General features: G+C 37.2%; 2 protein-coding genes across 2 annotated transcripts in view; both read right to left on the bottom strand.

Moving 5' to 3' along the window:
* Positions 1–731: 731 nt before the first annotated feature.
* On the bottom strand, positions 732–13,973 carry LOC114508923 (disintegrin and metalloproteinase domain-containing protein 18-like). The gene is made up of 6 exons (XM_028527012.2): positions 13,880–13,973; positions 13,262–13,338; positions 6,253–6,308; positions 3,859–3,937; positions 3,402–3,478; positions 732–936 (listed from the first exon to the last, which is right to left on the bottom strand). Exons 1-6 carry the CDS (start codon positions 13,932–13,934, stop codon positions 732–734), a joined length of 549 nt encoding a protein of 182 aa, XP_028382813.1. The 5' UTR covers positions 13,935–13,973.
* A 5,642-nt stretch (positions 13,974–19,615) lies between these two features.
* ADAM2 (ADAM metallopeptidase domain 2) overlaps positions 19,616–23,433 on the bottom strand; it is a 108,036-nt gene continuing 104,218 nt past the window's right edge. Inside the window, exon 18 of the mRNA XM_036011101.1 lies at positions 19,616–19,649. Coding sequence (XP_035866994.1) covers positions 19,616–19,649 — 34 coding nt within the window. The remainder of the gene's footprint in view (positions 19,650–23,433) is intronic.

Raw genomic sequence — 23,433 nt, 5'->3', positions numbered from 1 at the left:
AAAAGAAGTTGAGAGAATTCACCCCTAGAAGACCTGTATTATAAGAAATGTTGAAAGAAGCTCTTCTACCAGAATCATAAAATTTGAGCAGAGAGAATCTAGATCAATTGAGATTAGATATTCTGAGAAAGCAAAAGAAAAAAAATGAAGAAAAATGATCAGAAAGTAATAGAACTATGAGCATTATCAAACACACCAACAGATTCATAATGGGAGTATCAGAAAGTAAGAAGATAGATAAAAGGCAGAAAGTGCATCGGCAAAACTTCCCAAATTTGGTGAAAAACATTAATTAAAACATCTAGGAAACTCTATGAATTCTAAGTAGGATCAACTCAGATAGATGCACTCAAAGTCACATAGTAAGAAAACTGTTACAAGGCAAAGACAAAGAGAAATCTTGAAAGAAGCAACAGAGAAGGGACTCATTATATACAAGGAACCTTAATAAGTTTAATAATATCTGATTTCCATCGGAGACTGTGGAGGCCACAGAGAGTGAGTTGAAATAGTCAAAGTGATGAAAGAAAAAAACCTGTCAACAAAATCTGTCTCCAGCCAACAAAAATTATATGTGTAGCCTATAGGCAAGTTAAAAGATTTTAATATAGACAAATGATTATCTATAGATGTGTAGAAAAAAAAGATACCAAATGTGTTTTTCCTACTCAACTGCTAAGCAGTTCCTTTTTGCAATTAAAAGAATTCTACAGAAGTAATTTCATGGTATGTCATAAGATCATAATTACTGCAGTTACCTGTGAGCTTAAATAAACTTTATAGGTCTGGTCTTTCTGCCAAATATTGCTGTAATTTTCTGCTAACATTGGTATATCTGGATTGCCATTTTTCACTTGATAAATTATGTGCTCATATCTTGCTGAAGATTCCAATGGTTCAATTCCATAGCTGATATTCTCAAACTGAAGGAATCCCCTGAATATTTAGAAAGTAATGATATCAAAATACTGTTAATGATCCCACCAAAGCTATAATCTAACACGTTATATGAAGTGATGAAGTATAGTAAGGAACATATTTTAAACCTACCTTTCCCCATTTCCTGGGTCTACAATTAATAACTGTTATCACATCTGCCATAGTTTTTCTCACATACTAAGGAACTACATATATTAAAAAGTATTTTGTATTTTCTGTATAGTAATAGCATTTATTCAAAATATATTATGTAAGGCCAAGTAGTTGCTGGGAAACAAGATGTTTGTTGAAAATGTCAAGAATAAAGTTTCTGTTCTTACAGAGGTTGAGATAAGGAAAAGCAGAAATATAGAGGACATATCTAAAGAGGTTGATATAAATAAAAACCATATTCAGAGAATTCCAGTTTTCTGAGTTGACATGAGTAAATTTTGGAAGTCAGGCAAACAAGAACCAAAAGTAAGTTAGAGAGTGTCTTATCTGTTCTGGACTCATCTTCCTCTGATAAACCTACCACCTTCCTCTTGACATCTTTAATGATGAAAATCACTTTTCTCTGCCCTTTACCTCTGAGGAATACTTGTTTCATTCTTCCCCCCACCTCCTTCTTTTTTGGCAACCATCAGCTTGTTCTCTATATCGATGGGTTTGTTTGTTTTGCTTTGTTTATTCATTTGTTTTTTTTTTTTTTTGGGATTCCACATATAAGTGAAATCACAAGGTATTCGTCTTTCTCTTTCTGCCTTATTTCACTTAGCATAATGCCCTCTAGATCCATCCATATTGTCACAGATACCAAGATTTCATTCTTTTTTTTTAATTGCTGAGCAATGTTCCATTGTACATGTAGCGCATCTTCTTTATCCATTTATTGATGGGCACTTAGGTTGCTTCCATAGTTTGGCTATTAAAAGTAATGCTGAAATAAACATGGAGACAGGTATCTTTTCAAATTGGTGCCTTTTGTTTCCTTTGGATAAATACCCATAAGTGAAATTTCTGGGTCATATGGCAGCTCTATGTTTATTATTTAAATTGAATTTATTGGGGTGACATTAGTTAATAAGATTATATAGGTCTCAAGTATACATTTCTATGATACATCATCTGCATATTGCATTGTGAGCCTGGCTCCCAAAGCCAAATCTTTTCTATCACCACATATTTGATCCCCTTTACTGTGTTCCCACAACCTTCCCTCTGATAACTGTACTGTTGTCCATGTCTATGAGTTTTTTGCTTTTCTTGCTTGTTCATTTGTTGCTTTCAGTTTTATATCCCACATATGAGTGAAATGATATGGTTCTTAACTTTTTCCATGTGACTTATTTCTCTTGGCATGATATTCTCAAGATATATCTATGTTATTGCAAATGGCCATATTTTACCTTTTCTTATGACTAATATTCTATTGTATATGTGTATCACATTTTTTTAAGTCCTTACCTGAAGACATTTTTTTATTGCTTCCAGAGGTGGGGAGGGGGAGAGGGAGAGACAGAGAGAGAGACAGAGAGAGAGAAACATCAATGTGAAAGAGAAACATCTATTGGTTGCCTTCTTGCATATGCTCCAAATGGGAACTGAACACACAACCTGGGTATTGAACCTGTGACCTTTTGGCCCTCCAGATGATGCTCCAACCAACAGATAGAGCCACACCAGCCAGAGCTTTACTATATCTTCTTTATCTAATCATCTATCAAAAGACATTTCCATTATTTCCATGTCTTGGCCACTGTGAATAATGCTGCAGTGAACATATGGGTGCATATATGTTTGAGAATAAATGCTTAATTTTTTAAGCATTTATTCTCAAAGGCACGTCCATATTGTTTCCCATAGTTGGCGCACCAGTTTATCATCCCACCAATAGTTTGTGATGGTTCCCTTCCTCCACATCCTTGCCAGTACTTGTTATTTGTTGATTTTTTTATGCTAGCCTGTCTGACAGTTGTAAAGTGATATCTCACTGTGGTTTTGATTTGCATTCCCATGATGATTGGTAATGCTGAGCATCTTTTCATGTGCCTGTTGGCCATGTGGAAGTCGTCTTTGGACAAATGTCTGTCAAGTCCTCTAAGGTACCTTCTTAATTAGTTTTATGTCTGATACTGAGTGCACTTTAACTGTGAGCATACAATATGTGTCTGTTAAAATACTAATTAAAGCATTTTTCCATGAGTATTTAAAATAACTGGAAATAATTCAGTTAAGAAAATATTTTAAGCTCTCCTTTACTGAAAGTACTCTTTTCTGCACAGTAGATTGAAAATATCTCCAATCAGATGTCTCTGGAGTGATTTAATTTGACTAGGTACTTAGGTCCAGCTATAGTATTAATTTTTAAAAAATTTCAATTCTCCACAAACCATTCTAGATTTGTGTCTGCTAGCACTAAGTTTCCTATTAAAGTATGTCCTAAGTTTTTCATGTGTAAACATCCTCTAAGATGTTATTACCTGAGCCCAGAACATATGCTGAGTGTTGCAAATGAATTTGGAAAATCTGCAATATATCCTTGGTAATAGCAATGAATCTGAAAAATAGTATAGAAAAGCAAACAAATAAATTCTTTATGAATAAAATATGGATGGTTAAACATTACAGATGTCTTAAAATCTTAAAAGAGTTCAAAATAAAATTGTGTATTATGCATATTTATTAATGTAGATTTTAAAAGAAAAAAGTTTTTGACAACTCTCCTTACTTTGTACGATACCACATAATACCCATGAATATTGTCTCAACATTTCATCTTATTTCTGTGTACAACAATCAACCACATGATATGCCATAAGTATATGATATAAAATCTATATATTAAATTTTAAACATAGAACATATCTCAATGGTACTGATATGTACACTTCAGTAAAGACTATATGGTAATAAATGTCTCAGACATCTGAGTCTTACCTTAGAATATGAAGAATCAGTATGCAAAGACCCAGTTTCATTAAATGTATAAACCAAAAAATTCTTGGATAGGAATGAGCTAAGTAAAAACAAAAATTAAAAGTGGTTGAGTCATGAATTTAATATGAATATAAACATTACACTAATAAAAATAAATGTGAAATTTATAAGAATCATATAATAATATGCTTCAGTTAGAGAAATTTAATGTGAAATAACAGTTTAAATTCACAGAACTGCTGTATCAGGCTTCCTTAACACTGAAATAAACTCTGAATCCTCTGTATCAAATATCTGTGTGTGTGCCTGTGTAAGTCTTCATTCAACAAATATTTACTGAGTGCCTCCTATCTGACAGATCCTCTTTCAGGCACTGGGATATAACGGTAAACAAAAGACAAAACCACTGGTCTTTGTGACAGCGAGGGACACACACTGCTAATGTGTGAGCTGATGATAAATAAAGCGGGGGCTAGGGAGGTATGTTGCAAAATGTGGATCAGATGTCATAGGAGGCTCACAGATACTATGAGATATTAGATGACTAAAAACTTGAAAACAAGCCCATGGATTTGCACTGAAATGATATTACAGAGTTAGGAAAAAATGCAAAGACCCTGAGGAATAAATATGCTTTGTGTGTACAAAGAACACCTAGAGGGCAATGTGCCTAGAGTGCACTGTGGGTTGAAGACAAGCAATAGTAGTAAGGGACAGATGTCACAAAGAGGAGAAGCCCCTGGGAGATTTTGAGCAGTAAGTGATCAGATCAGACCGACATTTTAATAGAATCTGACTGAATGCTAGCTGAGGATCTGCAGAAAGAGAGATACCAGTTTGGCTGATCCAGTCATCCAAACAAGATGTTTTAGTGGCTTGAACTAGAACAGTAGCAGTGATGGGGGTCTAAACCTGAGATTATTTTGAAGACAGGACACATGGGATTTAATAAGCTATTGAATGTGGGGAAAAGCAAACGAACAAAAAAAGATGTCAAGGGTGACTCCAAGGTTTTTCTTCTGAGAAACTGGAAGGACAGAATTGCCATTTACTGAGATGATTGTGAAAAGGATACATTTTGGGAGAATCAGAAGGACAGTTTAAATATGTTAAGTATTAAAACTCTGTTGAACACTTAGTTATCAAATAAGTAGTCAAATAAGTGAATATGGTATTCAGTGGAAAGGAATAAAGTATAGATAGATATACATTCAGGAATAATCAATACATAAATTGTATTTAAAGCCCTGGGATTGGATCACATAACAAGGTGATTGAACATAACTAAGAAAAAAGCAAGATTCAATAATAGCACCATGGAGTTCTCTGAGATTGGAGAGATAAAAAATAATCTGAAAAAACAAACTTATACTGGGAAAGAGTAAGAACAATGGTAAGAGTTAAAAAAGGAATCTCTGGTATTCTAGAAGCTGAATGAAGAAAGTATTTTGTGTAGGAGACATTAATTAGCTATATAAATGCTGTCATTTGGTCAAGAAAAATGAAGACTAAAAATTATCTGCCATTCAGAAACATGATAATTGATGATCTTATTAAAAATAGTTTTAATGGAGTTGTAGAGACATTCAAGACCAACATGAATTTAATGATTATGAATTAGGTGAGAACAGTGGTAAATTAACTGAGGATAATTTTCTCTAGACTTGTTCAACCATAAAGATGTAAGTGGATAAAATGAAGTTGTTACAAAAATTTATTTTCAAAGAGACAGATAGAGGAGTCAGTTTGATTCTGTTTATATAAAAGGTTGAGAAAATACAAAATAGGAGACAGAAAGTATACAGGTTGCTATCTGGAGTGGTGATAGGAAACAGAGATTAAGTGTGAAATGGTGTGAGGGATCTTAAGCAGGGAATGAAATGTTCTAAAAATGATTTGTGGTTGATGGTTACAATACTACATAAAATTACTACGGGTTACTTGACTATACACTTGACTAAGTTTTATAATATATACAGTGTGCCCTATAAAGTAAAAAATAAATACATATATAATTAAACATTCATCAGATGTATGGTACCAGTTGAATTTCCCACCAATAGCCACTTGATATGTTCATTATGTTTGAGTTTCCATCAGACATACTTAATATCTATCAGTTCTTGGGTTCAGTATCTTTACAACTCCATTAAAGATTTATAAATATGTATAAAGATTTATAAATATGTAAAGACACATAAATATGTATTTAGCTCACTTCTAAATTGGAAAATAAAAACCTGAATAATTAAATGCAACATTCTCATAGATCTAAGATTCAAGACCTAATGAAGCCTACATTGAAAATGGATTGATCAGTGTGCATTTTTCTTCATTATTATATTTAAATAGTAACAAGTAAAATTTAAGTTTTAAGGGAAAATCATATCTTACTGTTTTGTGAGATGCAGAGTGTATGGTTTTTCATCAATTGTAATAATATAAACCACCTAAAACAACAAAAAATTAATAAAGATGATTTAATACATCAAAAATATACAAAGTAGCCTTGACTGGTATGGCTCAGTTTGTTAGGCATTGTCTCACAAAGCAAAAGGTTGCTGGTTTTGTAACCAGAAAAGACACTGGCAATCGGGCTGCCTGTCACTACCAAATCCAATAAGCAATGACAGTAATTGAATCTTTTATAGGCGCTTTATTTAGATGGCCAGCAATCTGAGAAGATGGTGGGTTCATACCCTAACAAACCATCTTCGTCTTTCTTTCCTGAACAGATTTTTTATAAGGGGGTTGGGGGAGGGCAAACAGGAGTTAGAGTCTTTGAAGTTTCAAGCTGCAGCACTTTTTTTTCTAGGCAATAGCTATCTCCAGGTGGGAGTGGGTAGTCCCTGCTTCTTCCTGGTAGGGATGTCTCCAAATGGTAATCTTTAGCCAATGCCCCAGGAGGTCAGCTGCTTTTTCTCAGGGGCCAGGATGGGCCTTATCTGTAGTTTCTGAAACGAAAAGCTTGACATACACATTACTTGTTAGATTTATGGCTATTTACCTTAAGCTAAATTTTTCCAAGTTTTGAGTCCCCTATCAGTTTGACAGTGAAAGACAAATACCATATGATCTCACCTTTAACAGGAACCTAAGCAACAAAACAAAGAAACAAGCAAAATATAGCCAAAGACACTGAAATAGAGAACAGTCTGACAGTGTTCAGAGGGGAGAGGAGAGGGAATTTCAGGGGAATTTCAGAGGAAAAGGAGAAGGGTTTACAGGAAGAAGTATAAAGGACACATGGACAAAAATTAGGGGTGGGTGGAAATGGGAGGGAGGTGGGGAGGGCTGGGTGGGTGGATTGGGATGGGAGTAAAAGATAGAAAATTGTACTGCAACAACAATTAAAATAAAAAATATTTTTTTAAAAAGGTTGCTGGTTTGATTCTCAGCCAGGGCATGTGCCAGGGTTGTGAGTTCAGTCCCCAGTTGGGGTGTATATGAGAGGCAACCCATCACTGTAATGTTTCTCTCCCTCTCTTCCTCCCTCCCTTCCTTTCTCTCTAAAAATAAATAAATAAAATCTTTAAAATATATATATGCCTACTGAAACTATTTTCACCTATGTCAAAAAAGACTCAGTCCATTTTAAAAATTAACATATTCTTCAGAATTTATGATTCAAAATAGAAGAAATATATTATATTATTATGAGTTCAGGATTAGGGTGATGAATTTGATATGTAGGCATGGCTTTTTGAAAAAAACTGAAGGTCATATTTTGGGAAGATAATTTTAGCATTATTAATACCATAAATTAGTCCTTTCTATTTGAAAAATATATATATTTTCTAGTCAAGAGGAATGAGCCATGCTGCAGGCTAAAATTCTATGCTAAACACATAAGACAAATTTACTGATACTTATGAAGCAGGAGACAGCATAGGAAGAACTCTGAGACTGCAATACTGTCACTGGCCAGCATTTAGTTCCCTGGTTGCCAGGAGACACCTTTCACCAGTTAGGTAGAATAAATAGTAAACTGAGGCAGGGAGGAGGAAGGAGACAAGTCTCACATGCTAACTCAGCAGTCCTAAGCCTGTTCTGATAATATCGCCAGGTGTTTCAATATCACAAGAAACACTATATTAGTAATAAAGAAAGTCCTTGAAATTCTATGTAACATTTACACTACCTCGGAAATGAAGCCTTGAAGCTGTGCTTTCATCCCAAGGCCTGAATGTGGGAGAGGGTCCCTGGTGCTCACAGAAAGAGCCCATAAATAACTTTGGAAAGTGCCTCAATTTTAATTAACTGTCAGGTATTTGTTTTACAACAAGATGACCAAATGGAGTCTGGAGCAAGATAGAATTTTGGCTAACAGACCCCTACACATACCTAAGTTTGGGTAGTCACATCCTCCCAGGAAAGCTGGCACCACATTTACCCATTAATCAATATGTAATTTTTTTCCTCCTATCCCACCAACTATATAAGTCTGGAGAACAAAGGACTCGCTCTCTCTTGGGGGCTCAGGATGCTCTTGCTCTTGGGGGCTCAAGGGGCTCTTGGCTCTCGGGCCACGGGGCCTCTGGCCACCAGCCTCAGGCTGCCCCAGGGGCTTGCCACCCTGGTCTTCAACCTCTCTTGCTTTTCTCACCCTGCTTTGCTCTGAAACTTTGCCTTTCACCCCCTACTCTACCCAGTCCTGTTCTCTTCCATGGAAGCGAGCCACTAATAAACTGATTACATACTACTAGATTTGCTGATATGTAATTCTTTACATGCGTCAGCAAGAAGAACCAGGTTTCTCCCGTCAACACTTATATACATACTACCAAGTATACCTGCAGCCCCTTCACAGTCTTCTCGGTATAAAACCATGAGGACTAAAGACTTGAGAGACTGAAGCTGATGAGAACTGCTGCAGCTCCAGGAATAAGGGCTTTAATACAACACAGACTTATTTATGATGCAACCATAATTTAACATTTCCATTAAACTGCATTTTCTCAAGGCTATAGCCCATCCTTTGTTTTCTTAGAATGTACAAAGAAAACCCTGTGTGTTTGCTCCCTATGTAGGCTTTATTACAGCTTAGAGGAGTCAGCTTTGGAGGAGAAGAGATGCTTGGTGCCAGCCATGAAAATTCACAGGTTTCTGAAGTAAATCCACACATGCCTGTGTGAAGAGAGATAGTACCTAAATGGTGGGAAGAAGCCCCTCCCTTTGGAGGGGAAAGCAGCGCTTTCCCTCCCCAGATCTCTTTGTTCTGCTTTCCCTCTACATCCTTATAAAAAGTTCCACCTGCACCGAAATTTTAAAATGGGCTTTTCTGAGGACAAGAGTTCCCCATCTTCTTCAATTGCAGGCAACTTGAGTAAAACTTTTGTTTTCCACCAGCACCTGTCTCACAAGTTTGGCTTTCGTTGCAGCAGGTAGCCAGACCCGGGTTCAGTTACAATAGCAGTGGTCCTCATCCTAATGTGGGGACGTCTGGGAATAGCTGGGTCAGAGGACTGTCTTCACAAAGGCAGACAGACATCTATGTGAGCAAACCCACAATTTCTTCTCAAGAAAAACCAACTTTAAGAAAGATCCCTGATTTTGAGAGAAGACAGTCTACGAGCCTGTGAGAGCCTAGTGCTGCTTATGTCTGGAAACACCCAGGAAGTACAGGACGCAGAGACTAAGACACCTAATAACCCAGAACTGAAAATATAATATCGGCCCTAGCAAATATTCCTTACTCTTCTTTCAGAATTAGACCTTTCTCCAGGTGCCTTTCTCAGTTGTGTGGGTTTCACCAGAGCCCTCAGGCCAAAAACCTCTTTAGGCTTTTCCCAAGAGGCTAAGGATTTTGCATCATAAAGGTGGTAGAAGAGATAAGATCAGGTCAAGTTTCTAAAGTGGGGTTTGCTTACCAGGTGACTGCAGGCACTAGAGCCACCTAGGTCTAATGGCCTCCTTATTTAGCTACTCTAACAGTGTATAGATACAAAATGTATTACAGTAAATCAGCTATCGGCTGAAAAACTAGTTTGTTTAGAGGGTCATTCTCAAACTCTTCTGCGATAACTTAACCTTAATCTACACATACACATCTCGCTTGTCTTCTGCTCTCATTTGATTTCAGTACCTCCTTAAATGCTTGATTAGTGCTTAATATGACCTAACATAAATGTATTTAGATAAATTTTGACATACATACAATCATATTATTATATTATGTATGAGGAATATACAAAGGGTGAGAAGTAGAAAAGCAGCCTCTGACACCGAAGAGCTGCCTTGGTACCAGCCTTGGGGCTCTGCTGATGAGTGTGAACTTTTTCACAGAACATCCACATCACACACGGCCGTTGTGAGAAACTGGGCATTGAGACAGACACAAGATCACTTCATAGTCATGTCTGACTACAAAGCAAGTGCAAACATTTTCTAAGTCAGAAAGAAAGAGCAATTATGCCCTTGTTGGACTAACATGAGTGGTTGTTTCTTTTTAACCAATTACAGCTGTAGGATTCTTCTAGTCTTTTCTTAGATAAGATTTACTAAGATACACAATTATAGAATTAGCTCTACTTCCTGACTGACCACGTCCAAACCAGAGCAAAGGCCTGCTTCCTCAGACTGTTACAGGGTGCAGCCAGGAGAGGGGGGCCCAAGTAGGGATTTGAAATGGGGTCCAGAACTCAAGGTGTCCAGGAAACATTAGGATGTCCTCATCCCCCCACCCCACAGGTGTGGGTTGGGGGAAGGGACAAATGGAGCAGGGCCATTGAGAGCTGTTTTGCATAGCAACAGCTTTGCAGCTAACCTCTGGTGTGGTCATTTAACATATCTATAACCTTTAACTGGTTACATAGATATATTAAATAGCTGTGGCCATGCTCTGAGCTGTGGGGATAGAAGTAACTTCCTCACCAAGACATAACTGGGGGGCAGGTCCACCAAGTTACAGCACCTGCGTGGGAGCTTGGAGAAGATTGGCTCCATGAGATGGGGCCACGCCTGCCCAGACTCACAATGGCCGTCCAGTAAAGCTGGAAGGATATGGGAATGTTGGCAAGTGTAGCCAATTATGGGAGGAGTCAGAAATGGGGCTGCAGAGGAAGATTGGTATGGGGATTTAAACCCAGACTCAGCAGCCATTGAGGAGGGGGAACCAGGTGGTTTTGGCAGAGTAGAGACTCCTGTGGCCATTGTGTGGAGAGGGCCACACAGCTATGACAATAGAAAGGAGAGCCATGTGGCTTTGCCAGAGTGGGGACCCCCGTAACTTTAGTAGGGGGAACCACCACCCAGCTTTAGCAGAGATCCCGGCAACACAGCTGATGGTGCCGGGAACCGAGGGAGGCCTACCAGCTGAGATGGATTACTGGGAAGAACTGGGGGCTGCCTGAGCCACGGACTTCTATTTCTTTTCCTGAGATACGGTACCCCGGACTGGGCAAAGGGAGGAAGGAAGGGCTGTGTGTGTTTGTGGGTGTTTTAAGGGACTTTGGGATTTTGATGAAGCCATTAGGTCACTACTTTAAGTCTGTAAAGCATTAAATAAACATTTCCTTTCCTTTTCACAAATCTCTGGCATTGAGAGATGTCTTTTCAATAAGGTGGTGGACATAATGAACCGGAGGGGGGGGGTTCCTTTCAGGTAACAGTATATCGCCCTTGCCCCCCTTGGGCCCTTGTGTTGTGTAACAAAACATTGCACAAATCCTTTAACAGAAGCTGGAGTCTTTTAAAGGCTTTCTAACACACTCTCACTGAGATGTCCCATGGTTCTCCATGGCGTGTGCTGTCCCTCACTGCCACGATTAGTAAACCTAACTTGTGTAACTACAGGTGTGCTCCCAATGGCCTTTGGCAGGGAGGCATTGAAAGGCAGCCATCTCTCCTCAGCTGAGGAGTTTCTCCCCAGTGTTATACCAACAGCAGCACTAACAGCTTCCACAAATATATTTAGATAAACCTTATAAATTTGGACACCTGCGTTAAGTCCTGCACTATCCCAAAATAAAAGCCACTGCTTTAGCAGAATATGTGGTTATCGTGATAAACTGAAAGTCCATGAAAAAAGAATCTTTTGTATGTTTAACAACACAAAAAGGACGGGGTAATCTGGAGTCAAAGGAAGAAACAAGGCAGGTAAAGGGAGGCCTACTGTACGAAAAGAAAGGAGAGCATTAATGATATATTCGTCACAGGAAAATGGCTTCTGGAATTGCATAAAGACAATTCAGAAAACATAAAGAGTTATTAAACATTTCATAGTAAAAGCATTTTATGCCCTGCTTAGTTGCTATATCCTCTGTGAAAGGCATTTTGAAGGAAATAATTTAAAGTTTAAAGTGACCATGCAATGACAATGTACAGATTCTTAGCAGTAAATCAGAAAAAATCTTTCTGTAAATAATTTTTCAACTGAAGGTAGTACTTGTAATGGAATTGGAAGTCATAAATTCAAAATTAAATTCCGTGTCCTAAATGTTGTAGCTTTCATGCTCTTAACTTAAATATTGTTAATCCTCTTTATTAAATACATATGTGAAATATGTATCATTTATGTCATGTATATATCCATATCCTTGTTTAGAAGGTTAATCTGAGAATTAAATAAGATTAGTATATACAAATACTATTTCTCCAAAGAAAATTATTTTATTGTTATTTTCAATTATAATTTCATATACATTTTACTTTTATTATTACTGTTCAGTAATAGAACAAAATCATATAGGTTCCATTACTGTATGACAAAATAGTTATGAATTCTTCCTTTTTACTTATTCTTACTACAGAAATTGTTCCAACATGATTTTTTTTCACAGTTACCATATATTGACCACACCAATTTAACCACATGAAAATCTACACTCCTGCATTATGACTCTTGGTTTCTAATATAAAACATAACTACACCGATTTGAAATATCCAAGACTAAATGCCTTCAATGTAATTTCTTTTTTATATGGCAAGTAAGCATTTCTTTCAACTTGGTTTTCCGGTTAGTATTTATTTATTGTAAAATTATCATAATAGGGAAAATGTGACATTTTTCCTTTTCTTTTTTCTTCCTGTGGCCATATTTCCACTAAGTCTGATGTTTCTGTGTCAAAATTTTGTTGGTCTAAATTTTGCTCAAGACCCATCTCTCTGTCGCTGGAACACTGTCAAGTTTATTTCACATTGATTTTTTTTCTGCCAGTATTTTTCTTGTAATAGTTGTACCAGCATTTTCTTGAAAATTATGGCAGAGCATGTCTGTGAGATGAAAAGACGCAGGGAAGGCACAGGAATTAGTGCAGAGGTATAGGATCAAAGTATACTGAGACAAAATAGTGGCTTGAAAACATTTTGTTTTGCAAATGAGTACAAATCAGTATGATCTGGCTTGATACAGAGGTAGATTCAAATAGTCTTAAAATTTTAAAATGTAATACAAATATTTACCTTCTTCTTTGCGCCTTCACTCTCATTTGACCTCATTTTCTGTGGGACTGTGAGGTGCAGGAATATTCCTTCAGAACCTGCAGTAGGAAAATGGGGTTGTTTGCAGCAATGATCATCTCAGTCATAAACGGGCTCTTCACTGAGTGCACCGTGGTGGGGACTAAAGCTGTCATAAAGTTTATTTATAGTTGTCCTCCCTCCTTCTTGGTCCAAAGCTTTCACGGCCTTTTCAAGGACACACTGAAAATTGCTAAGACAGAAACAAACAAAAATGGGACGCCGTAGTTCTACAGGACCATCCTGTTCCTTACAGAACTGTGTTGAGATTATTTCCCTCGGTACTCGGAGGAATAAACTGGGCAGTACACATGCCCTTAAATCCAACAGCCCCAGAGTAAGTGAGCCAGGAAGACCAGCTGAGTCTCAGCTGAGACCCTGGACCCCTGATGCAGAACATTCTCCTTGGCTGCAGTCCCCTGGGGAGACATGGAAGAGGGCATCAGCGGGGATCCAGGAAGGGGGTGTGACAGGGGTCCCAGAGCTACAGGAAATTGTTCTCCAGAAAGAGCTTAGGCGGCTCAGAGGCAAAAGAAGTAGTCCAGGCTCCCGTGGTCTTACCCATGTTGGCGTGCAGCTTTCCAAGCTCAGCAAGCAGTGCCAGGAGAAGCAGCATGGCTGGGCCAGAGCGCCAGGTCACCGCCCAGACTGAAAGCCGTTGGGCAACTCTGCGGCTCGCGGGCAGGAGTACTCAGCACAACAGTGCGCAGCACTAGGGCCCTGGGTGAGCACTGCAGTTGCTTTCTGCCCTAGCTGGCCCACCCTTCGGGATCCTAATTGGTTGGGCCCCTGCCACAGGGCCTGGAAAGGAAACCCCAGTTAGGAGCATACGCTTTTGTTTACAGTTGGTTTGTTCCAGTAAAGTCACATTATTTAAACCCTGTGCCACCCCACGTCCCAGCTCTTCATCACCAGGCCCCCGTTCTACCCCTAAACAAACACTGATCTTTTTCTCTATAAATGTTCCTGTTTAAGATATTTCATACAAGTGAATAATATATGGACATTTTTGTTTGTTTGTTTTGGTGATTGGCTTTATTCACTTAGCATAGCATAATGGTTTCAAGTTTCATCCATTTGTATCCATTTTATGGCTGAAAAATATTCCATTGTGTGGATAAAACACATTTTTAAATCTATCCATTAGTTGATGGACATTTAGAAAAGGAAACTCTTGGCCTCTGTGGTGAGGTACTCTCACTGCTGACCCAGGAACATCTTTGTGTATTGATGAAGAATCTTCAGATCCTAGTTACCTTGAGGTAGGCTGATGGTTTTCCAATCCATGTATAATGGTTGAGGTGTGCAGAAGTGCAGCTAGCTTAGTAAGAGCAAAACGGGGAGGGGACAGTAAAGCAAATAATCTTAGCTGGAAAAAGTCAGCTTTAAGTAAAGAAAGAGTAGCAAGTCTGGGTGCGCCTGAAGAGCAAAGATATATCCTAGATCTCAAACCACATGAGACCACAGAAGTATCGCCTGGAGACAGAAAAGTTATCAATGACCAGGAACTCTGTTTGAGCAGTTCATTAAAGATGGAATGGATGCTAGAGACTATCTAGGGGCTTGAGACTGGCCTCACCTAGCAGCACTTTAAAATACAAAGTCTGGAATGAATAGGCAGGTGAATCGTGAGCTACTATCTGAGAAGTGTGGACTCTAGGTGTCCTCTCTTCAGATGGAAGCAGTTAACATGGCCACAGGCACCTGAAGGTGGGCAGCACGGTGGACAATAAAATGTTTTCATGTTGAAAGTTAAAGCCTCCCAAGTTCAAAAGAGGCTAAAGCACTTATTTTCTACTGAAGTGATCCTTCCAAGCAGGTGGAAGAATCAACAGACACAAGCCTACATGATTTATTTTGGTTTGTACAATTGAAAGTTTTAAACCAGCAATTTTCAACTGGTGTGCCACAAGAACTTTTAAAACACATAACACCTGCCTATTTAGTCAGGCCACTGACCTCGTTTTCCTTAAACTGTCAAATAAAAGAATGGCAGCAGTGAACTCAGTAATAGCCATCTGGTATGAATGAATCAAAATTCTCCCAGCTTGCATTTATGGCTTCATAGGGAGTTTCCTATGTTTAACTGACAAAGGAAGACTTGAGCTTAGTTTACAGGTGATTCTGTACGATATGCGGGTATCACCTGAAAGTGGACAGCTGCAGCACGATAGCTCCTCCACACCATGACATTCCTGAAGGACAGTGGTGAAAGGAAATCCTTACCACAAGAGGGAAGAACTTTGGGTGGTGTACATGGCTGTGCACCTTGCTTGATAAGAGAAATAGCCAGATATGTGATTATATGTCAGTGTAGTTTGCCTGGATGGTCAGGAACTTGGTAAAAAACATGAAGTGACAAAGGAATTTGGGGGGGTGGGGAAGTATGTGGGTAGATCCTTATGGATGGGCAAAAATATGAGAATAACATGTGAATAAACATATCTGAATTGGCAAAGATCTTAAAGATCTTTGGGTCCTGTTAGGTCGGAGTTGCTCAAGAAACCAGATGGATGCAGTGAGCTAAGGAACTGAGGTTTATTAGTGGGGAATAAGAAGGAAAAGTGGAGCCAACCAAGGGAGGTTAAGGCTCACTTGGCTGTTCTTAGGGCAGGGTTTTTAAGCGCAAAACCCCACGAAGGGTAACTGGTTGGGGTGTCAGAGTCTGATTGGCTAGAGTTGGTTGCTGGGTGCCATTTCTGCTGACCATTGTTCTCGATACATCTTGTCAGGCTCAAGTTAAAGCTGCATCCTGTTATGCTGGGTAGGCTGACCTCAGACCCCAGTGTTAGCCAGGCTTCTGTTTGTCCTGGGTAGGATAGGCAGGCATTTTCCCAGGCTACAGTTTCCCATGGTACAGTTTTCCTGTGTGGTGATTTTCTATTCCTTCTAGACCTACCTAGCTCTGTTAGGTCCCATGTGGATGCTCACTAAAGGGTGACCTCATCAGAGGAGGATTTCAATAATCACGTGGAAAGGAAGACCCATTCTGTGGGGACTAGTCAGCCTCTATACCTAGCAATACCTGTTATCACCCAGTGAGCTCACTGCAGTCATGATGGCAAGGGTGGAGTTTACAGATGGACTCAGCAACATGAAATTTTACCCACCAAGCCTAACCTGGCTACAGTCACTGCTGAGTTCCTAATCTGTCATCACTGAGCTCCAGATATAACATCATTCACTTTGATGATCAGTAAGCTAAACTGGTGGCAAGTTGATTATGTTGGACCATTTCCATCATGGCCTGGGCAGTGTTTTTTCCTTATCGGAATACAAGCTTACTCTGGATTCAGATCTGCCTTCCTTACATACAAAGCTTCTGTCCAAACTACCATTCATGGACTTATCATATGCCGTATCCATCATCATGGTATTCTGCTCAGCATTGCTTCTAATCAAGAAACTAACTATACAGCAAAAGAAGTGTGGCGATGCCCCACCTCAGAAGTTCCTCACCCGTCAGAAGCAGCTGTCTTGAAATAATGGTAGAATGGCCTTTCAGACACCCAATCGTGGTGCCCACTAGGTAACAATAGCTTCCAGGACTGAGGAAAGGTTCTCCAGAGGACTGTATATGCTCTGAATTAGTGTCCAATGTATTGTTCTCCTCCCACAGATGTGATTCATGGATTCAGGAATCAGAGGGTGAGAATAGAAGTAGCACCACTCACTGTTACCCTGAATGACAAAATAGCAAAATTTTTGCATCCTGTTTTCATGACTTTATGCTCTGCTGGCCAAGAGGTCTTAGTTTCAGAAGGAGAAATGTTTCTGTCAGGAGACACAATGATTCCCTGAACTGAAAGTTAAGACTGCCACCTGGTTAAGAACCCACTTTGGGGTCCTCAGCCCTCTGATTCAACAGGCAAAGAAGACAGTTAAGGTGATTGATTTTAACTACCAAGAGGAAACTGGACTACTACTCTGCAGTGGTAAGTAGTATGAGGTAAGAAAGAGTATGGCTGGAATATAGGAGATCTTTTAGGATGTTTCTTTGTATTACCATACCCTGTCGTTAAAGTCAATGGAAAACTATAACAATTCAATCAAGACAGGACTGATAATGGCCCAGAGCCTTTAGAAGTGAAGGTTTGACTCACCAAACCAGCTCAGGGGCATGCTGAAGTCAAAGGGAATGCAGAATGGGTAGTAGAATTAGGCAGTAGAATAAATACCAGCTACAATGACATGACCAGTTACAAAAAGGCTGCGTAATGTCATATTTCCTCCTTGTTTTGTTATGAATATACTTGTGTGTGTATATACGTATACTGAAGAAACACCTTTGTTTTCCTTCCTCTCGTATTCCCCTGTCATGTAACAGAAGATGCATGGACTTTATATCAGTATTTAAGTATTGTTAACATTACATCATAGTAGTTAAGAGATATCTGGAGAAGAGTAAGCATTCAAGGACTGTATTTTCTCTTCTGGGGAAGGAATTAGTGCATTTCTGGTTGCATGCAGGATAGTCATGTCATGTTAGGCAGAGTTATATCTCTATTTAGAGATTAATATGGTTTCAGGAGATGCACGTAGGGGCCAAGTTGACAAGGAGTACACTTGTGATGATTAATTTTGTGTGTTAACTTAGAGGTGCCCAGATATCTGATAAAAATTATGTCTGAGTGTGCCTATGAGTATGTCTTTGGAAGAGATGAGTATTTGGATCATTAGACTGAATGAAGATTATCATCATCAGTGCAAAGAGGTATCATCCAATGCCATGAGGGCCTAAGTAGAACGAAAGTGGAGAAAGGGTGAATTTGCTCTGTGCTCGAGCTGAGGCATCCATCTTTTTCCTGCCCTGGATATCCATTGGCACTCCTGGTTCTTGGGTTTTTGGACTCCGACTGGGACTTACACCATAGGATCCCCAGTTGTCAGGCCTTCAAATTCATACTGATTACACCACCAACTTTTCTTGTTCTCCAGCTTGTAGATGGGAGATTATGGGATTTTTGGCCTCTATAACCATGTAAGCCAATTTCTATAATAAATCTCTTCGGCTGTATGTCATCTGTCTATCTATCTGTCTATCTATCTATCTATCTATCTATCTATCATCTATCAGTCTATTTAATCTATTGATCTATCTTCACCTATTGGTTCTGTTTCTCTGGAGAACTCTCACTAATGCATATGTATTATTGTAGCATTCTGTTAAACTGACAATTTATATCATGATATATTCTTTATCTCTACCAATGCTTTCAATATTAAAGCCTATTAAGCTCTCTTTTGAGTGATTGTGGACCATCAGATAATAACATAACTACATCATTTTGCAGTTTAAAATGTAACAGTGGCTTTTAATCGTGGCATTGCATTTATTATAACATTTTCTCATCTCATGTCTGCTGATTATCAGGTTGTTTCTACTGACTAGCAGAATTAGTACAAGATAACTTAAAAAATATGTAATATAAATACTCATAAACAAGTAAGTATCTGGAATTAAATAAATATACATGTATGTTATGTAATTTTTTAATAGTATGATATAACCTAAATTATATATGGAAACTTCTAATTTTTTTATTGTCAGGTCAGAACAATAATTTGCAGGTTTTGAATCCCAGGCAATCAGGCAAAACATGTATTTTTCCTTTTCCATTTTTCCTGTCCATTGAAGATAATTACTGTGGAAGAATAAAGGGAAAAAAGTCACCTATATGCCCAATCAAGTTAAAAATGGTGGTTAATTCAACAAATAGCATGAGGGGAACCTTATTATAGAGTTCTATAATGTGATTTACTCTAAACCAACATTTGAATACACAAATGCTAAAGAATTCAACATTAGGAAAAATATTTAAAAGATAACACTGCGCCCTGGCTGGTGTAGCTCAGTGGATTGGGTGCGGGCTGGGAACCAAAGTGTCCCAGGTTCGATCCCCAGTCAGGGCACATGCCTGGGTTGCAGGCCATGGCCCCCCAGCAACCGCACATTGGTGTTTCTCTCCCTCTCTCTCTTTCTCCCTCCCTTCCCTCTCTAAAAACAAATAAATAAAAATCTTAAAAAAAAGTTAATTTTAAAAAAAGATAACACTGCAAGAAATTTTAAATGACAAATTGAATGTCATTTATAGTTTACTAATGTATACTGTAGCTTACATTATTGAAAAATATTATCCAATTTAATTTTCATTATATGCATCTGTATGACTACTACCATTTAATACACACTTATGTTATTTATATTTATCCAATACATTAAATTTTCTGTCTCTCCATCTCATCCATGAAATATTTGATACTCACTATGATCTCATCAATTCTCTGTTTTGTAGGTTATTCATTGGTTTCAGTCTCACTTTCAATTTCCCTGTACATTTAAAAACAAATATAATCACTTAAAATTATATTTTCTTCAAAGATTGCTGTACAAAATTCTGTACCACCTATTGGTACTGAAACAGTTTTGAATTCCCATCTGAGATCTGGAAACAGCCACTACCTGAGACTACCTTACCACTGAAATTCTCTTTCAGCTGTTAAATAAGATTAACATGAGAAAGTAGCACAGTAATGTAAGTTTACCTGAAAATGATCTCAGGTCACTTTCATATTTAAAACATAATTAACTAAATAACTTTAAACTTTTTTCGGCACTCATCTTCTGCGCCATTTATTTCTTTTATTTATTTTCGTAAAACTTTTTTCAATTATAGGGTACATTCAATATTATTTTATATTAGCTTCAGATGTACCGACATAGTGGTTAGACAATCATATATTTTATCCTGATATTTCCAGTGCCCACCTGGCACTGTACATACTTATTACAATATTTTTGGGTGTGTTCCCTATGCTGTACTTGACATCCCCATGACTATTTTGTAATGACCAATTTGTACTTCTTCATCCCTTCACCTTTTTGCAGCTATTAGTCTGTTCGCTTTATCTATGAGTCTGTTTCAATTTTGTTTATTTATTTTGTTCTTTAGGTTCCACATGTACGTGAAATCATATGGTAGTTGTCTTTCTTTGGCTGACTTATTTCACTGAGCATAATACCCTCTATGTTCATCCATGCTATTGCAAATGGTAAAATTTCATTCATTTTTATGGCAAACAATAGTCTATTATATTATACTATATACTATATAATGTAAACTATATGTACTATATAGTAATATATATAATGTATAATTATAGCAATATATACTATACTAATAGTAATATACTAATATATATTATATACTAATAGTAATATACTACAGTAATATATATATTATATACATTGCAGTAATATGTATAGTACATAATATATCACTATATATACTATATACTATATACTTATATATGATATACTATATAGTAATGTATACTGTGTTACTATATAGTAATACATATTACTACATATAGTAATAGATATTAAGTAATACTATGTATAGTAATATATTACTATATATAGCCATATATAGTATATTATTAATATTAATATGCTATATTACTATAGTAATATACTATATATAAAATAGAATATATATATATATATATGCACACATACCACTGCTTTTTTATCCACCCATCTATTGATGGATTGATGGGCACTTGGGTTGCTTCTATATCTTGGCTATTGTATTGAATAGATACTGCTGTAATGAACATAGAGGTGCATATATTCTTTCAAATTAGTGATTTGGGTTTCCTTAGATATATACCCAGAAGTGGAATTGCTGGGTCATAAGGTAGTTTCATTTTTAATTTTTTGAGGAAGCTCCATAATGTTTTCCATAGTGGCTGCACCAATCTGCATTTCCATCAACAATGCATGAGGGTTCTTTTTTCTCCACATTCTCACCAATACTTGTTTGTTGATGTATTGATGATAGCCATTCTGACAGGTGTGATGTAATATTTATGGTGGTTTTAATTTGCCTTTCTCTGATAATTGGTCATTGGTATGTCCTTTTTGGAGAAGTATCTATTTAAGTCCCCTGCCCATTTTTAAATTGAATTGTTTGTTTCTCTTGTGTTGAGTTGTCCAAGTTTTTTATAAACTTTGGATATTATCAGATGTATCATTGGCAAATATCTTACTTCATTCAGTAGATTGTCTTTTTAGTTTGTTAATGATTTCCTTTGGTTTACAAAATCTTGTTAGTTTAATGTAGTGCCATTTGTTTATTTTTTCTTTTGTTTCCCTTGACCAGGGAGATATCTCAAAAAAAAAATATTGCCAAAAGAAATGCTAGAGATTTTACTGCCTACGATTTCTTCTATAACTTTTATGGTTTCAGGTCTTACATTTAAGTTTTTAATCTTGCCCAACTTATTTCTACTATTTTACTATATTTTCCATCAGATATATGATATCAATTTTCCACAATTAAGTCATTCAATATAAAAAATTCCTTTACTATGTTTTCAGTATTAACTGTATGTTGACACAGTTAACTGTTATACAAGCTGCATATTACTTAAGCAATTTTACATAAACTATTCAGAATATTTCTGTGAACTATATTTACTTTTAATTTATATTATTTTCTCAACTTTAAATGTTATAATAAACTTCAATTCAATTTAGGTGAAATGGAGGACCCAGATATAAAATGCAAAGGCAGAAATTAGGATTTTTTAATTAAACACTTTATTGTTGTTTATTTACAGTTATTTAAATTTTCTCCCTTTGCTCTCCTCCACCCAGCCCACCCCCTGCTCCCACAGTCAGTCCCCACCCTGTTGTTCTTGTCCATGGGTACTTTATATATATGGTCCTTGACTTGAACCTTCCTCTAATTTCTTGCATTATCCTCCTTTCCAACCCCTTCTGGTCACTGTCAGTTTTTTCTTTATTTCCATGTCTCTGATTCTATTTTTCTCACTTGTTTATTTTATTTATTAAGTTCCTCTTATAGGTGAGATCATATGGTATTAGTCTTTCATCACCTGGCTTATTACACTTAGCATAATATTCTCCAGTTCCATCTATGCTGTTGTGAAAAACAGGAGTTTCTTCTTTCTTTCTGCTGTATAGTATTCCATTTTGTAAATGTACCACAGTTTTTTGATCCACTCATTTACTGATGGGCACTTAGGCTGTTTCCAGCACTTGGCTATTATAAATAATGCTGCTATGAACATAGTGAGTACATAGGTTCTTTTGAATTGATGTTTCAGGATTCTTAGAGTATAATCCCAGCAGTGGAATTGCTGAGTCAATTTTTAATTTTTTGAGGAAATTCCATACTGTTTTCCACAGTCTGCATTCTGTCCCATTTGTTTATTCTTTTCTTTATATTCCTTGCCCTAGGGGAGGTATTTGTGAAAATATTGCCACATGGGTATCTGAAATTTTCCTGCTTATGTTCTTCTCTAGGACGTTTATGATGTCACATCTTATATTTAAGTCTTTTATCCATCTTAAGTTTATTTTGGTGTATGGTGTAAGTTGGTGGTCTAGTTTCATATTTTTGCATGTACTTGTCCAGATCTCCCAATACCATTTGTTGAAGAGACTATTTTTATTCCATTTTATGCTTCTGTCCCCTTTGTCAAATATTAATTGACCGTAGAGACTTGGGTTTATTTCTGGGCTCTCTATTCTATTCCATTGATTTATGTGTCTGTTCTCATGCCAGTACCAGATTATTTTGATTACAGTGGATTTATAGTATAGTTTGATAGCAGTATTGTGATCCCTTCTACTTTGCCTTCTTACTCCAGATTGCTGAGGCTATCTGGGGTCATTCATGGTTCCATGTAAATTTTTGAAGTATTTGTTCTATATCTGTGAAATATGTCAGTGGTATTTCTATTGGGATGGCATAGAATCTATAGAGTACTTTGGGTAGTATAGACATTTTGGTGATGTTAATTCTTCCTGTAAATGAACATGCTATAAGTTTCCTTTCATTTGTATCTTCCTTAATCTCTTTCTTCAGTGTTCTGTAGTTTTCTGAGTACAGGTCTTTTACCTTCTTGGTTAAGTTTATTACTATATACTTTATTTTTCTTGTTGCTATAGTAAATGGGATGTTTTTTCATAGTTCTGTTTTTGATATTTCATTGTTGGTATACAAAAATGCCTTTGATTTCTGAATACTGACTTTGTATCCTGCTACTTTGCCAAATTCACTTATTAGGTTGAATAGTTTTTT

Source organism: Phyllostomus discolor, chromosome 11 (assembly GCF_004126475.2).
Source record: "Phyllostomus discolor isolate MPI-MPIP mPhyDis1 chromosome 11, mPhyDis1.pri.v3, whole genome shotgun sequence".
Classification (NCBI taxonomy): Eukaryota; Metazoa; Chordata; class Mammalia; order Chiroptera; family Phyllostomidae; genus Phyllostomus; species Phyllostomus discolor.
The sequence above is the reverse complement of the archived record's forward strand: the minus strand, read 5'-3'. Positions and strand labels throughout refer to the sequence as shown.